The sequence below is a fragment of the Furipterus horrens genome, unplaced genomic scaffold (genome assembly GCF_987537825.1).
Source record: "Furipterus horrens unplaced genomic scaffold, mFurHor1.1.pri manual_scaffold_10, whole genome shotgun sequence".
In the NCBI taxonomy this organism is placed as follows: domain Eukaryota; kingdom Metazoa; phylum Chordata; class Mammalia; order Chiroptera; family Furipteridae; genus Furipterus; species Furipterus horrens.
Window position 1 is genome coordinate 43,248,440 of NW_028327180.1, and position 15,427 is coordinate 43,263,866.

Sequence of the window (15,427 nt, forward strand, 5' to 3'; positions counted from 1 at the left end):
ACCTCCTGTACCGCCCTATTAGATACTGACTAGTCGATTCGCAGAAACCAACCTAAAATCCCGCCCCCTCACCAGTATTTTATCCAATTATACGGCGGCTCCTAGGATCTGAGGAAGAGGAAATGCGCCAATGAAGCCTTGGGCTGCAGCGGCGGGGCGGAGCTAAAAGCCAGCCCCACCCCTCTCTGTGACTACCTTTGGGCTCCTCGTGGTTTAAAGCGATGGTGTCCCACAGGATCAAATTCCAGCGTCACATCTGAGCACTGGCTTCGTGGTCCCTGATGGGAGAGTATGAGCAGGTGGTATGTGGTAGGTGGGGGTCGAGAGGAGTCGGGAGCCGGAAGGGTGCAGGATTCATGGCCTGGGGGGCGGGGCCCAGGCTAATGACCCCGCCCCCACTCCTTGGAATTCTCCCTGGGGGACTTAGCGGGGAACTGATGTGGGAAGGGAAGGGGAGGGGTTCTCGACTCGGGATCTGCCTGCAGTTAGCACTCAAAAGTGTCTCCCCTTTCCCCCTCCAATCATCTCAGGGCTCCTATGGTCCACAGGTCTCCAGGTCCCAAGTTCTTAGCTTGACATTCAAGGACATACACTGAGTTTCCCACTACTGTATGTTAGGCACTGGTATGAATTAATTTACTTAATCACAACAACTGAATAATGTGTAGTATGACATCGTTTTTTTTATAGTTGGGGACACGAGGCAGGGAAAGGCTCAGTAACTCTTCCAACATCACACAGCTGGGAAGGGGCAGAGCTAGGATTTGAACCCAAGTCATCTAGGTGTAGGGTCTCCAGTGCCTTTTGAAAAGGTAGTCTAGAACATTTCAGGCAGAACAACAACTCCAATGTCACAGGATGGGTTTGAAGGCCCAATGCGTGCTGAGGGTGGGCCCCAGCATTCAGTGAGATGCTCAGAAAATATGAGCTTAAAAAACGATTAAGAGGAAATGCTGAGTGGGGGTTTGAAGGGTATATAGGAGTCTTTTAGGAGGACTGGGCAGAGGAAGGATACCAGAGGTCTCAGCAAGGGCAGAATGGAAAGGCCTAGAGTGTGGCCTTTCTGGCTGAGTGTGACCCAGGGTAAGATCCCCTTCACCTGGAAGTTTTTCCAGACGGCCTTGCCCTAGGTGACTGTGCCATTCCCGACTACACTGAAAGGGCAGGTAGGGGACTGTGGATATGAACACAGAGCTGACTTCTTTCCTGTTTCCAGCCTCATCTGTTATGGGCCTGGGCCCAAATTCAGCTACTTTATTGACTAGATATGTCTGCCTCTCCTGTTCATACACAATGGCTCCCATTTACCTGGGAAGCCAGGTCCTAATTCCCCTGCTTGCTTTCAATTCCTTGCTTAAGCTGCCCTGCTAACGTCCTGCTGCTTGAACTCTGCCTCCAACTTGAATTTACCATCACAGAGCACATGGTTCCACATCTCCAAATGTTTGCACATGCTGTTTCCTACTGGGAATGCTCTTCCTGTAGGGCCCAATGTTAAGATCTTTTTTTCTTGTAGACTCTTCTGAGGCCTCACTTTCTCCTGTGGGGTCTTCTGGGTCCTTCTCACTGCCCAATCTAGCTGCTGGGGCTGGGACCATCTTTCATCCTGCTCCTACCATGGCTGGAGGCTCTGTGTTAAGGAGGCCTCTCTGGGGTGTCAGGGAGGGTCTGGGAGTGTCAGGACATGGGGGCTGGTCTCAGTGCAGCCCCCTGTCCTCCCTACTCGAAGTGACCCTCTTCTGGCCAGCATACCCCGGGACCCTGACTACTCTGTGCCCTGCTACTGCTCATCTCCCTCGTCCTCCAACTTGTGTTTGCTTGCTAACGGGAAGTGTGACAAGTACTGGGGTTTGTTGAGGGGCTGCTTCAGGGCTGGGGAGCTGGGAGGGGCTGGAGTGCTCTGGGCTGGTCCTCAGGAATCCCTCACTCACCCACCCCCAGGCGCTTCCCCAGACAAGACCTTGGACTATACGATTTACTGGTCCAGGACCCCAGAACCGGAGACCTTGGGACCAGCTGCTTCAGAGAGCACAGTGACGAGTCTAGAACGGAAGCCAGGGCGGGACTCAGGGCCTCAGTCGCATGGGTCTCTCCCCTTCCCCAACTCAGATTCACAGGAGCACTGTAATGACCAGGAACTTGTGAAGAGGCATCAGAACATCACTAAGGTCACCCCACCCGGGAACCCCCTTCCTGCTGCATTGTAGTCTATTGCTTTGGGGCTTAAGGAGGGGGTTTTGAGGGTAAAGAGGTTCTCCTCAAGAACCCTCCCACCATGTATCTTCAGCACTCAGAACACCTCCCAATGTTCAGCAGGCCTGAAATGAAAATGTCTTAATGGATGAGGGAATGAATGGAATGGATGTGGGACTGTGTGTCTTACTGGAGTCTTCTCTATAATTGTCTCTGGGTATAACTCCTTGTGTGTCTATGTCTGGTTATATATCAGAGATGGGTATGAATGAGTTGCCCTGGGGTCTTATGACTTAGAGTGTATGGCTGTGTTTGAGGTTGTGTCTGTGTTGATTGTGGGATTAAGGCATGATTATATGTGACTGCTATTCGTGCTGCCTACAGACATTGTCAATGTCATTTGTCCCTAAGGAGGAGGGCTGTTTCCTGATTCCAGGCCAGAGACAGGGTTTTGCAGGTGCATGCTGTCAGGGGCAGCCCAGAGACACACACATGCAGGGTACAAGCCACATGAGTGCACTTCTGAGCACTTACAGGCTTTCGAGGGGTGGGGACAAGAGGAATCACACATGTGCCTCAAGGTAGCTTTGCCTGCACTCAAGAGTCTGGGACATTCAGAACTCAGGAGACCCAATTCATTTCCAAACCCCCGACACTGGGTTGGGGTGAGCAAGGAGACAGTTCTGGGATGAATTTCTACTGACCTTGTATTCCCCTACCCTAGAAGCCGTTGGAGACCAACTCTTCCAAAGTCAAAGGTGAGAACCTCCCCTCCCAACAAGACTGTATGGAAGACCTGCTGGTTCTTACTTCTACCCTCTACCCCAGCCTTTGTGGAATATGGCTGTTGCCATCCACTTGGTCCTGCCCCAGCATCAGCTGACTCTTGCCCCTGACCTTGATTTCCATCCCTGTCTGACCTTCACCCCTATTCCTGCCTCTACCTCAGCCTTGGTGGATTCCTGCTCCTGACTTTGCCCCCTGACTTTACCTCTCCCCCAAGCCTCTGCTAACCACTGCCCTGACCTTGCCCCTGCCCGCACCCTTCCCAGCCTGTCTGACCCACAACTCTGCTCACAGTTAAGTCCGCCGCGATGATTCCTGACACCCAGAAGCTCCTGCAATGCAAACTGGAGTCACTCAAGAACCAGCTACAGGCCCAGACCAAGGTTGGTCTCCTGAGCCAGCCCTGCCCCCAGCAACCTCTGTCCCTGTCTTCTGTCCCTCTCCCGCCTCCAGACATGACATTTTCCCTGATAGGCTTTCGAGTTCCTAAATCACTCAGTGACCATGTTGGAGAAGGAGAGCTGCCTGCAGCAAATCAAGATCCAACAGCTTGAAGGTAAGGATTGGCCTTGGGTCAAGGTCAGGCTGGACGCTGTCAGGGTCAGCTGGGTCAGAGTGAGAGAAGTGGGTGAGTCTGGATTCAGGGTTGGGATCCAGCCAGGCTAAGGCAAGATGGGTTCAAAGCTGGGCTTGGAAGGAAACAACTGCAATAGAAAAGCAATTAAAAAACAAAAAACTGGACTTGGTTTGCTTGGGCCTCAGTAAAGTTTCCCACTGACTCTGTAGAAGTCCTGTGCCCCACAAGCTGGCAGACAGAGAAGGATGGACACAAGCGGGGCATGGAGCAGGGACAGCAGGAGCTGTATGGGGCCCTGACACAAGGCCTGGAGGGGCTGCAGAAGACCCTGCGGGACAGTGAGGAGGTGCAGCGGGCCCGCACTACCCGCTGCCTGCAGCTGCTGGCCCAGGAGATCCGAGACAGGTGGGTGTTGCAAGAGGGGGAGCCTGAACACTGTGGAAGGGAAGGAAGGCCAGGATGGGGAAATGGGAGAGGCCTCAGTAAGGGGGATGGAGGGCTTGGGGGACAGGAGGAGGGGATGATGAGGGGAAGACGGGAGGTAGTGTGTTGGGGGGAGGCGTGGACAGGGAGGTCAGAAGGCAGGGAAGATAGGAAGCTGGAGATGGGATGGGAGGGAGGCCAGGGGATCAGGAAGCTGGGAGGTGAAGAGGTTGAGGTGGGCAGAGGCTGGGGATATGGGAGGTCACGGGGGCAGAAGGTGGGGAGATGGAGGCCAGGCAATGGGAGGCTGGAGGTTAGGAGGAGACGACTAGGGGCTGGGGAGGGGAGGTGGGGGAATAGTAGTTGAAGGGGAAAGGTGGGTGGGCAGCTGGGGGAGGAGCCGGAGCCTGTGGGGATGGGTGGTTGAAAAGATGGGAACATGGAAGGTGGAGGAGGCTTCCAGAGGCAGGTGGGCAAATTGGGAGGCTGGGAGGCCAGGGGTTGGTCAGGGGCTGTGGATCTAGGCTACACTATCCCCTCAGCAAGAAATTCTTGTGGGAGGAACTGGAGCTGGTTCGAGAGGAGGTGACCTTCATCTATCAGAAGCTCCGTGAGTCCCTGGAACCCACAGCTGGGGGTGGCAGGTGGGGAGGTGTCCTTCTGCTGTCTGGCCCCCCTGAGTCCCCTCCCCTCACAGAGGCACAGGAGGAGGAGATCACTGAGAACTTGGTGAACATCCAGAAGATGCAGAAGACCCAGGTGAAGTGCCGTAAGGTGAGAGGGGAGGACAGGGACCCCACATGAGTTTGGGGTATGGGGATCTCTACCGGCCTTCATCATTGGATTGGAGCCAGAAAATCTAGGCTCAAATCTCAGCTCTGCCACTTACTGCTGTGTGACTGTGGGCAAGTTTCTTCACCTCTCTGGGCTCAGTTTATTCATCTGTGTAATGAGTATAACAACACCTCCCTACCTGAAGAAGCAGCTGCATGAAATCTTAAGCCCTTTGAAGGAAGCCTGGCATGTATAAGTGCCATGTAATGGTCACCTTACACCATCATTATTATTACTACTGCTCTTCTCTCATCACTCCCACCCCTCTCTGGGCCCTAGGTCTTGACCAAGATGAAACAGCAGAGTTGTGAGACATCCAACTGGCTGGAGACAGAGGAGGTGCCATCAGGAGGCAATGGTTCTTGGAGGAATGACCTCCAGAAGGAGCTGAGTGATATATGGTGATGCCTAGCTTCCACTCTGATCTCTGACCCCTGACCCTTATCTTCCCTGCCCTGCTACCAATCTGATCAAGCAGTGACCACCAGAACCTGGAAGCCATCTGAGTCCAGACCTTTATCTCCAACCAGGACTCCCTTCTGCCCCTACACCTCCCAACAGCTCCCTTTCCCTAGCCTCAAGCAGTCCAGAGTCACATGGGGCCACCAGCTCCCCATCTTCCTGCAGGTCCGCTGTGCACATGCTGCAGAACTCCTTTGATGGCCTCACCATGTCCTCAGGGGTCCGCCCCAGGGCTGCGAGCCTCAGAGGTGAGGGGGGCTGAGCCATGCTTTAGGGTAGGGGGTCATTCTTCCATTTTACACATAGAGGTCATGTTCAGAGGCCATATTTGGAGATCATATCTGTTGGGTTTTAATCTGGGGTCACATTAAGGAATCCCTGGATATTTCATCCAGGGGTTACTTAGGGTCACCTGGGTCTTTTTAAAGGATCATTGTGGTAAAATTCAAGCGTCATCGAGGTCATACTTTGGTGTCACATTGGGTTACATTCAAGGGACATGATCAGGGGTACTGACCCATATTCAGAGGTCTTTCAAGGGTCACATTCAGGGTTCATACATGGAGAGTCAGAATAGTACCTGTTCTTCCTATCTATAGGTTACAAGGAACACCGATGCTTGAGCCCTCCGCACCCGTCCTGGGACTCTGACTCTGACTCAGACCGGGACCCTTCCCAGCCATCTTTCAGCAAAGGCTGCTCCTTCCCACCAGGTGTGTATCCTCCCCTGCTCCATGCACCCTGCTCTTCCAGGCCAGCCCTGGAATCCCACAGTATGGACCCTCACAGCTCCCAATCCTGGGGTCCTGCACCCTGACTGCCAGCCCTGGGGTCCCCTGGACAAGACACGGCCTTTACCCATTTTCTCTGCCCACAGCCTGAGCAGCAGGGGCTGCTCTCCTCGAAGACCCCTCCAGAGAGAAAATAAACTAGCTGAGACCCTCCTCCACCTGTGGACTGTTGCTATTGCTGCTTCTTGTGCCCGAGAATGACCCACCGCCATTTACTCCCCAGTGTTGAGGAGAGAATGGGGATCCCAGGGGCTGTTTGGGATGTGTGGGCCTAGGGTCAGGGGTCAGTGTGAAGCCAGATTAGTATATGACAGGTCAGGGGTTGGTCTGCCTAGATATGAGTGGCCAGAGAGGCTGCTTCACACTGCTGCCCCTACTGCCTAAATGGGGAAACTGAGGCCCAGAGAGGGAGCTGGTGGCCCAGGGTCACAGTCTGATACTCCGCCCTCTTCCCCGCAGTGCCTCCCGTCATCCAGAGTCCTCCCTCTCAATCTCCACCCTTCATTTCCCTCTCTATTCTAACACGCCTGCCCCAAATAACAACCGAGCCAACCCAACGCGCCTCATATCATGCTAATGAACGTCGCGAGGCCCCGCCCATGCTGTTATGCAAATAAGGCACCCGAAGGCCCCGCCCCTTGCTCCGAGCGGAGTCTGCGCTTTGAGCAGCGCTAGGACCCACTGCACCTTCATTTGTGCGTCCGCCCGCCCTCCCGCTAGGCCAGCCGTCAGTCTGTCCGTTGCGCCGCGCTGGTGAAGTCTAAGAGGAACCCGAGCTCAGGCGGCAGCACCCTTGACCCGGTGAGGGGGAGGCGCTTGAAGCGCCCCCTGTACCCCCTTTCACTGGCTTCCGACCCTCGGTTTGTCTGTCTGGCCCCCGTTCGGATCTCGTTGGTTGGGTCCCTTGCGGGTCCTGCGTAGGGAGGGGAGACGGGGGAGCTGGAGCTTGGGGACCGGGCTGGGGGAGGGGAGCATGGGGAGGGGAACCCGGGCTTGAGAAGCCAAGCGGTGGTGGTGAGTGTGACCAGGACTCTATGGTTGTGTTATGTATCAGGGTGTGGTTGTGTAACTGTCATTGTGTGTCTGTATAGCTGTGATTGTGTGGCTTCTGGAGTGTCTGTGTGGTGTGTGTGTGACTGCCTCCTGTGGCTGTTATTGTGTGGCTGTCGTCATGGGTATCACTGATGCTGTGTGTGTGGCTGTGTCGTTGTGACAGCTATCACTATGATTGTGTGACTGTCTTGGTAGCTATGACTGTCATTGTGTGGCTGCTCTTGTGTGTTCCTTCTGATGGTGTAGGGGAGAGCCATTTTTGCATTCAGTGTGTGGCTGTGCTCATGTGCGTTTCTTGTGTGGCTGTGTGGCTCTGCGTGAATCTGTTCATGGTCCATGTATGTGTCCTTGTGTTGCCATTCGATTGTGATAGTAGATAGCACCGTGTCCCCACCCTGTCTCTCCTATGGCTGTCAATGTGGGTGAGAACTGCTAATGTGTATACTTCTCACTGAATGCCTCGTAATTGGGGGTGTGACAATATGACTGGTTCTGTGACCCCCCCCCCCATTGTGTGTGGTGACTTTTTTTGATGTTACTCTTAAGTGTATTAGCAGCCCTGAGTCCACATCAGGTGAGGGCTCATGTGGAGCTGTGTATGGAGCTGTGAGGTGTGTGGAGGACTTCCTGTTGTGTCCCTGTGACTGTGTGCTGGGCAGGGGGGTTGTTTGATCTGTGTGGGTGTCTGTGACAGGCTGAGTGCACACTGTGCTGTGTGTGTGCGTGCAAGTATGCAGTTATGTGTGTGGTGGGTGATGGGCACCTGTCTGAATACATGGGCCTGTCTTGTTCATCACAAGGCTGGCACCCAGCACAGTTCCTGGAATACAGCAGGCACTTGGTCCCTGTTGGTGAGATGGATGAATGCTGGGCCAGAGTGTGTGTAGGGGTGGGGAGGCGTTGGAATGGAGGCTGTGGCTGAGTTGTGTACTCTGGGGGTGCCACTGCGCGTGATTATTGTCTCTGGGAGAGTGAGGGGCTGTGGCCAGGTAGACATCTGGGACCTCTAGCAACTCTCACCCCACATGTCACACTCAAGAGCAAGCCTCGTGGATGGAGCACTGGACTCAGAGTGCCTACCCTCACCTGCCTGCGCCTCAGTTTCCACATCTGTGCAATGGGGGTGACCATCCCTGCCCTGATGGCTTCCAGGAGTGGCTGTGAGTCTGTGGGTGTGGTAGCCGCCCATAGGAAGCCATAAGGCTCTTTCACAGGTGAGGCCAGGCTTGGAGAATGGGCCATGCGCCTGTGACTCTGTTAGCCCTTCAGCACTGGGGGTAGGGGGGAGCACGTGGTGAGCAGATAGCCCCTAATCATACAGGGAGGCAGATGGGCTGGAAGAAGGTAGAGAGGGAGAGGCAGCTGGGAGAGAAGGAGGGCCTGTCCATCAGCCAGGAACCATAGGGACAGGAGAAAGGCCCCTGTGGGCCATGGGGGAAGTGGCTCAGGGAAGGAGCCTGGCAGGGGTGGGGGGACATGCAGCATGGGGTTTTCTATAAAGCATGTGGGGAAAAAGAGAGTAGGGGCCCCTAAAAACTGGTAGGGGTGAGGATCCTTCTAAATGGATCCTTCTCCGTGGGGCAGGTGTCTCCATTAAGCTGGAGAATTCTCTTCTACAGGCCAAGGGGAGGGTCCCGCTTGGTAAGGAGGAGAGTCCCTTTTTAAAAGTATGAGGTTGGAATCTGCTGTGTAGGTTGTAGGGGGTGAAGACCACTAGAGGATCTCTCTCTGGGGTTGCCCCCCCCCCCCCCCCCACACACACAACAGGCTGAGCTGAGCAGGTTGTGTCAGGGGAGGCTAGCGTCTCCAATGGGCAGGGTTAGGGTTAAGACCTGGTTATGCAGAGGCATGGCCAGAGGACTCTACTGGGGCCAGTTACCCTAGCCTCACCCTAGGCCCCACCCTAGGCCCTACCCTGGCCCCTCTACTCCCTCTTCACCTCCACAGGCCTGGGCCTTCACCATGGCGGGAGGAAGACCTCAGCTGAAGAGGAGTTTCTCCATCATTCCCTGCTTTGTCTTTGTGGAGGTGAGGAGCCCAGTACCTTGTTCAGACCCTCAATGGGGAGAGGGTGTACCTGTCTTCCTGTTCCCCTCTGCCCAACTTCAGTCTCTCTCATCCTTGCCAGGTCCCTAACCTAGACCTATTTTTCTATCTTCCTGGTTTCAGTCCTGTCTTCTCTCTCCCTGGTCTTTCACTCCCTGTCTCTGCGGGGTAAGAGTACGGTTCCCTTTCTCTTGAGATGTGGTTATAAGCTTGGACCCAGAAGTGGCACTTCCAGGGTTCCAATCCTGCTCTTCCCATCCTGACTTTGGGACTCTGGGCATCTCATATGTCCTCCTGAGCCTCAGTTTCCTCTTCTGTCAAATAGGCATGTTTAGAAGGTAAAATGTATTCATTCACAGAAGAGGTTTCGTAGGACACCCTGCCTGTGGGTCATATCTGGGGTAGCTGCTAGTCCTACTAGTAGTATTAATTCTTTCCTGGTGATCTGTCACTCCACCACCCGCTGTCCCTGTATCTCTGGTCAGATCTCAGGCGTGTCCTCACTCTCGCCTCAATCCCATTTCCTCTTGCCTTCTCTTTCTAGTCTACTGTTCAAGTCCCTTCTCTTTCTCTTCTTTGCCTTTTCCTCTTTCTTTTCTTCCCTCTTCTCTCCTCTCACCTCCATCTCGGTCTTCTCTCTCTCTCTTTCTGTTTCCATATCCGTGTCTTACTTTTTGTGTCTCTCAGACACACTTCTCTGGCCCCATCCCCCATATCTCTGTCACTTTTACTCTTTTTATCTCCTTCAGTCTTGGTCACTCTCTCTGTCCCTTTGTTCTGTCTCTCTCCACGTCTGTGTGTGTGTGTGTGTCTCTCCATGTCGTCAGCTCAGGCCTGACCTCTCTTCTCTCTCTGTCTCTCTCCATCTTTCTCTCCACCCTTCTGGGCGGCAGTCGGTGCTGCTGGGCGTGGTGGTCCTGCTCGCTTACCGCCTGGAGTTCACAGACACCTTTCCTGTGCACACCCAGGGCTTCTTCTGCTATGACAGTACTTATGCCAAGCCCTATCCGGGGCCTGAGGCTGCCAGCCGAGCTCCTCCCGCACTTATCTATGCTCTGGTCACCGCTGGGCCCATCCTCACGGTGAGACTGGGGGCCGCCTTGGTGGACTGTGGGAGAACCTCGTAGGAAGCAGGAAGATCAGGGGGAGGTCGGCAGAGGGCTGGGCTTGAAGGCCAAGAAGATCCTGTTTTGGTCTCGCCCACAGATCTTGTTGGGGGAGCTGGCACGTGCCTTTTTCCCCGCACCACCCTCAGCCCTCCCCATCACAGGGGAGCGCACCATCGTGTCTGGGGCCTGCTGCCGCTTCAGCCCCCCACTGAGGAGGCTGGTCCGCTTCCTGGGTGAGTGACAGGGCCAGGTTCAGCCATGTGAAGGGACATGATTTAGCCTCAGCCTTAATCAGGATTCCAGAGCGGGGAGGGCTGAGAATTGTCATGATGGTGCCTTCAGGGGCAGAAAGGGACTTGGACTCAGGCCAGGCATGATGGAGTTTTTAGGGACATCAGTGGGACCTGAGCTAACTAAGGCAACTGTTAAGAGGAAGGTCCCAAATTGCCACAAGGAGAATTTCAGTCAGAAAAGGGGGACACAGATGCAGGCCAGATATCACAGGGCCCCAGGGAAATGAGATGCCAGCTGTGCTTTAAGTGTAGTCCCAGCCACAATGGGTCACTATGGGGTAGGGGAGGGGGTGTAGTTCATCCATAATGATGGACTGTGTGGCAGAGGGCCAGAGGTCTAGCTCTGCCTTACTGGTCATCCAGAGAAAACGTGAATAACTCAGTAACAGCGAGTCCAGGGCAGGTATAGAGGCCCAGAAATGTCATCAGGGTGGTCTTCGGAGGTCCCAGGCAAGGGCCCAATACTGATGTAATGCTCTTGAGGGGTCCCAGCCCAGGTATAATGGGATTGCAGAGGAGGGCCCACTTCTGACATAGTGGTAATCTCAGAGGGACAGAGGCAAGAGGCTCAGAGTGCCGTCATGGTGGCCCAGCTATAATGGGGTATGGCATTCAATGGTGGTCACAGGAACAAGGAGACAGGGGCCCAGATGAGTCATAAGGGGGCTCACAAGAGGAGGGCCACTGTGGCATCCCTGAAGTGAACCCTCTTTCCCACCCCATCCTCAGGGGTCTACTCCTTTGGCCTCTTCACCACGACCATCTTCGCCAACGCCGGGCAGGTGGTGACCGGCAACCCTACACCGCACTTTCTGTCTGTGTGCCGCCCCAATTACACGGCCCTGGGCTGCCTGCCGCCCTCACCAGACCGGCCAGGGCCTGACCGCTTTGTCACCGACCAGGGTGCCTGTGCTGGCAGCCCCAGCCTGGTGGCCGCTGCGCGCCGCGCCTTCCCCTGCAAGGATGCCGCCCTTTGCGCCTACGCGGTTACCTACACAGCGGTGAGCCCCAAAATGGCAGCGCTGCAATGGGGAGGGGGCAGCGTGCAGGCGGGAGGCCACCTGGGGTGGAGCCTCCAGTTCCTTCCCAGGGGAGGCCAAGACATGGTGCTGTTACTCCACCCGTAAGGCGGAATCTGCCCAGAGGAAGCTGTGACTCCTACCCTTGGTCCGTGGTCATACCCCCGTGCCCGCCCCCTTCAATCGGAGCCTGTTGCTGTCTTGACCGCATCATTTGGTACCTGGCCCTGCCTCTGACTCAGTAATGCCCCGCCCAGTGGAGGCTGTTGGCCCCGCCCTGTGGGATCAAGGACCCTTTGGAGCCTAGCTACTTCCCCAAGACGCCACAGGCTCTGGATGGATATTGGCTGGGAAAATGGACGGGTGGGCTTTCCTGGAACTCTCAAGCCTCCCCTCCCCTTTCTCCTCCACGCCCATGACTTGTCTCTGCTAGGACTTCCTGACTTTCCCTTGCTTTTCCCTGGTCACACCACTGCTCTGGCTCCTTTTTCTGGAGTTTGGGTCTCAGCTTCTATTCCAGTTTGGGAATTCCACTTCCTGGAGCTTCTGGACCTGCCCCTTGGGCCCTGACTCCTCCCTCTGGTTCCCTAGCAACACCCTCGCCCAGCAAAGGCCTTTCCCCTCCTGTGTCTGGTCCATAGGAGTCACTGTCCCAGAGAGCTCCACTGCTTTTTGGTGATCTGGCCACACCCCGGCCCAGCAAGGGCCCATTGGGAGTCTGTGACTCTATCCCCTGAACTGTCCCCTGGCTGTGTAGCCTCTGACTACATCCTCCAGCCCCAATGCTGATCCTGGGGATTCTGACCCTGCCCCCTAGCCCCAAACACGGTGGCCATTTGGGTTCCACAATTGCACTGCCTGTGTCCTCTGACTGGTCTCTGGTTCCCGCAGATGTATGTGACACTGGTGTTCCGGGTGAAGGGCTCACGTCTTGTCAAACCCTCACTCTGCCTGGCCTTGCTGTGCCCTGCCTTCCTGGTGGGTGTGGTCCGTGTGGCCGAGTACCGCAACCACTGGTCGGATGTGCTGGCCGGCTTTCTCACCGGGGCGGCCATTGCCACCTTTCTGGTGAGCCCCCTTTGGACCCATTCTGGTATGGAAGATCCCCCATCAGGTCTCCCTGACCCAAGAGGGAGGCCTGCATGATTGTGAAGGGCAGAGACTTTGTGACCTTAGACAAGATCCTTAACCTTACCTTGTCTGGATAGTCATCCGTAAAATGTGACAACAGGACCTGGATCAGGGTGATGATGCAAGTGAGGTACTTGCTTTGAGTGCAAAATGTAAAGGGGTGCTAAGATAAAGGGGTATTCAGATAAATACTATTTTAATGAAACTTCTGAAAAATCAGAATTAATGCAAAAATATCAAAAATTTAAATAAAGGCAGGATCAGATTCTGTCCTTGCACAACTCAGCCTTATTTGCCTTCTCCTAGTTCCAGCCAAGTGTAATAAATAATAATAGTAGCTACCTCTTAGTGAAGTGAAAAGGACATAGTAAGTGCCATAAAAATGTTAGCTGTCTTTGAAACCCTGAAACTTCCTTATCTGAAAAATGGGGATGGTATTTATACCACTCTTGTCTGACCAGCCTCAGCACGCCCCCTTCCTCTGTCCCAGGTCACCTGTGTAGTGCACAAGTTCCAGAGCCGGCCACCCTCCGGCCGAAGGCTCTCCCCCTGGGAGGGCCTGAGCCAAGCCCCTACCATGGACAGCCCCCTCGAAAAGTTAAGTGTAGCCCAGGTAAGGGGGGCCGGGGACTGCTCCCGGCTGGAGAGGGTGGTAGGTGGAGAGGGACCAAGGAGGCAGGGAGTCAAGAAGTGGGGGTCGGGGTCTCAAGACATTGGGGGATGACTCATCTCTGTGGACATAAAACCCGGGGGACAGGCCCACAGAATAGAAGTGCATGTCCCCTCTCTTCCTGCCAAGGGGCATGGATGATCCTGAGAACCTGGTGGTTTTTCCCATTGGGCTCTCTGCCCAGTGAGCCCCTTATGTTGTGGCAGTGGGGCTCAGGGGACCACTAGCCCCATCCCTCTGCCTCTTTGTCTCAGGAACCCGAGGCCTGCAGGCCGCATGCGACACCGGCACGGCTCACCCCATCCAGTGAGTGTGAGGGAATGGGGGGAGGGTAAATAGGATAACTCCCAGTTAGCGGCCACTGTCAGAGGTCTCACCTCCTCCCAAGCTTTCTAATTCCCTGATCTCTGACCCTCAGAGCCGCAGAACTGCGCCCGCCGTGGCCACCTGATCCCAAGCTGCGTGTCCTCCAGGGCTCCAGCCATGTGTTCGTCACCCCGTGTGCCCCGCCCTCGGTTGAGATCTGAGCCAACTCCCCTGCCGCTGCCTCTGCCCCTGCCAGCACCAACCACCAGCCAGGGCCCCTCACCTTCCTCTCCTGGGCCTGGGGGGCCTAGTGGGGGTGGCGGACGTGGCCGGAAACTGCTGCTGCCCACACCCCTGCTGCGGGACCTGTACACCCTTAGTGGACTCTATCCCTCCCCCTTCCACCGGGACAACTTCAGCCCTTACCTGTTTGCTAGCCGTGACCACCTGCTGTGAAGCCCACCCACCCACCCACAATCTGCCCAGTTCTCATCTATTCCCTGCCACACGTGTGTGTGCGTGCGCCATGTGAGTGCCAAAGCCCCCCCTCTCCAAACCAGCCAGGTCCAGACATCAGAGGATGGCTGGAAGGACATTTGGGCGATCCCCTGCCTCTCTTGCCCTTTGGAACATCCATGTGGGCATAACTGGGAGGTGGGCCCTTGCCCCCTAGAATTGCTCTTTTAAGGGCCAAATCCTGACCCCATTGGCGATTGCCCAGTCAATGGGAGCCTACAGTTCTTTTAATTTTAACCAAAAGGAGTTTACTCCAGCCAATGGGAGCCTCTTCCTCACTTCTTAGAATCCTCAGGCGAGAGGGCAACTCCAGCCAGTGTTCAGCAAATGAACAACCAATTGGAGTCCTTGGTTTTCAGAATTTCTAGGGTGGGTGGGTATGATTCCAGCCAATGGGGACCGCCCATGTCTAAGTATGTGCAAAATTGAGGAGGGAGATGGGGTCATTCTTTGTAATTGGGTCCTCTTTCCTCAGGATCAGAATTTAGCCAGAGGGTAGGGGTCAGGCTCCCCAGTGGCAGGGTCCTTGGGACACCTCTTACCCTATCAGTCCCTCCATCATCTGTGCCCTCTCACCCAATCCCTCTTAACTCCTGACTGATGCAGGGCATGTCCAGTTCAGAGGTTTTTGTGGTTCAGGGTGCTGTCTCCCTTTGCCTGTGCCCAGGTCACCCCAAAACCTGCTATTTATTAGGGCTGTGGTAAAGGAATTTTTTTCTTGGAACCCACCCCTGTTCTTTACACTGCCCCCATGCCTCAGCCTCATGTAGATGTGACATCATGGGGTCATGGGTGGAACAGAAAGGGCTTCCCACCCCGGAGGGCAGCCAAAGTCAGTGAGCAGAGGGGACACTGACTTCCTTTCCTTTCCCCCTTGTCACCTTTAATAAAGACCTGTTTGTAACAGAAGTTTGGCCATATGCCTTCCTTTTCTGGGTGTTGGAGTATGGAGGACTTTAATTGTGGGTTCCGGTGTGGGTGAGGCTGGGTGTGGGTGTATTTCAGTGTATCTGAGGGCCATTGTGGAAAGGAAGTGTGGGACTGTGGGCCAGCGACTTGGGTTTAAATCTTGGCTCAGCGTTTCTTGGCCTCAAAAAGATTAATTAACCTCTCTGTGCCCATGTTTCTTCATGTGAAATACAGACACACGGTGAGGGACCTCACATGACTGTCTTGCCCAGGCAGCTGGCCTGTTTCTGACCATGGCCAGGGTGCAGA

At 55.0% G+C, this 15,427-nt stretch overlaps 2 protein-coding genes across 5 annotated transcripts; both read left to right on the forward strand.

The window, feature by feature from the left end:
* Nucleotides 1-157: 157 nt before the first annotated feature.
* Nucleotides 158-6,219, forward strand: CCDC159 (coiled-coil domain containing 159). Its single transcript, XM_090289632.1, is given in 13 exon segments — nucleotides 158-309; nucleotides 1,942-2,168; nucleotides 2,918-2,951; nucleotides 3,274-3,362; nucleotides 3,454-3,535; nucleotides 3,766-3,961; nucleotides 4,522-4,589; nucleotides 4,677-4,753; nucleotides 5,093-5,214; nucleotides 5,441-5,523; nucleotides 5,875-6,071; nucleotides 6,073-6,105; nucleotides 6,107-6,219. Coding segments are annotated over 13 exon segments (1,287 nt in total). The 5' UTR covers nucleotides 158-281; the 3' UTR covers nucleotides 6,158-6,219.
* Nucleotides 6,220-6,469: 250 nt separating this feature from the next.
* Nucleotides 6,470-15,118, forward strand: PLPPR2 (phospholipid phosphatase related 2). 4 transcript variants are annotated; one of them, XM_090289630.1, is made up of 10 exons: nucleotides 6,470-6,867; nucleotides 8,159-8,333; nucleotides 9,067-9,147; nucleotides 10,059-10,247; nucleotides 10,372-10,507; nucleotides 11,297-11,568; nucleotides 12,478-12,654; nucleotides 13,208-13,314; nucleotides 13,642-13,693; nucleotides 13,806-13,910. In XM_090289630.1, exons 3-10 carry the CDS (start codon nucleotides 9,082-9,084, stop codon nucleotides 13,836-13,838), a joined length of 1,032 nt encoding a protein of 343 aa, XP_090145756.1. In that variant the 5' UTR covers nucleotides 6,470-6,867; nucleotides 8,159-8,333; nucleotides 9,067-9,081; the 3' UTR covers nucleotides 13,839-13,910. The 4 variants fall into 4 exon arrangements, with proteins under 4 accessions (XP_090145756.1, XP_090145754.1, XP_090145757.1 ...); XM_090289628.1 differs by having other exon boundaries at nucleotides 6,471-6,867; nucleotides 13,208-13,330; nucleotides 13,806-15,118; XM_090289631.1 differs by having other exon boundaries at nucleotides 6,471-6,867; nucleotides 10,134-10,247.
* Nucleotides 15,119-15,427: the final 309 nt, after the last annotated feature.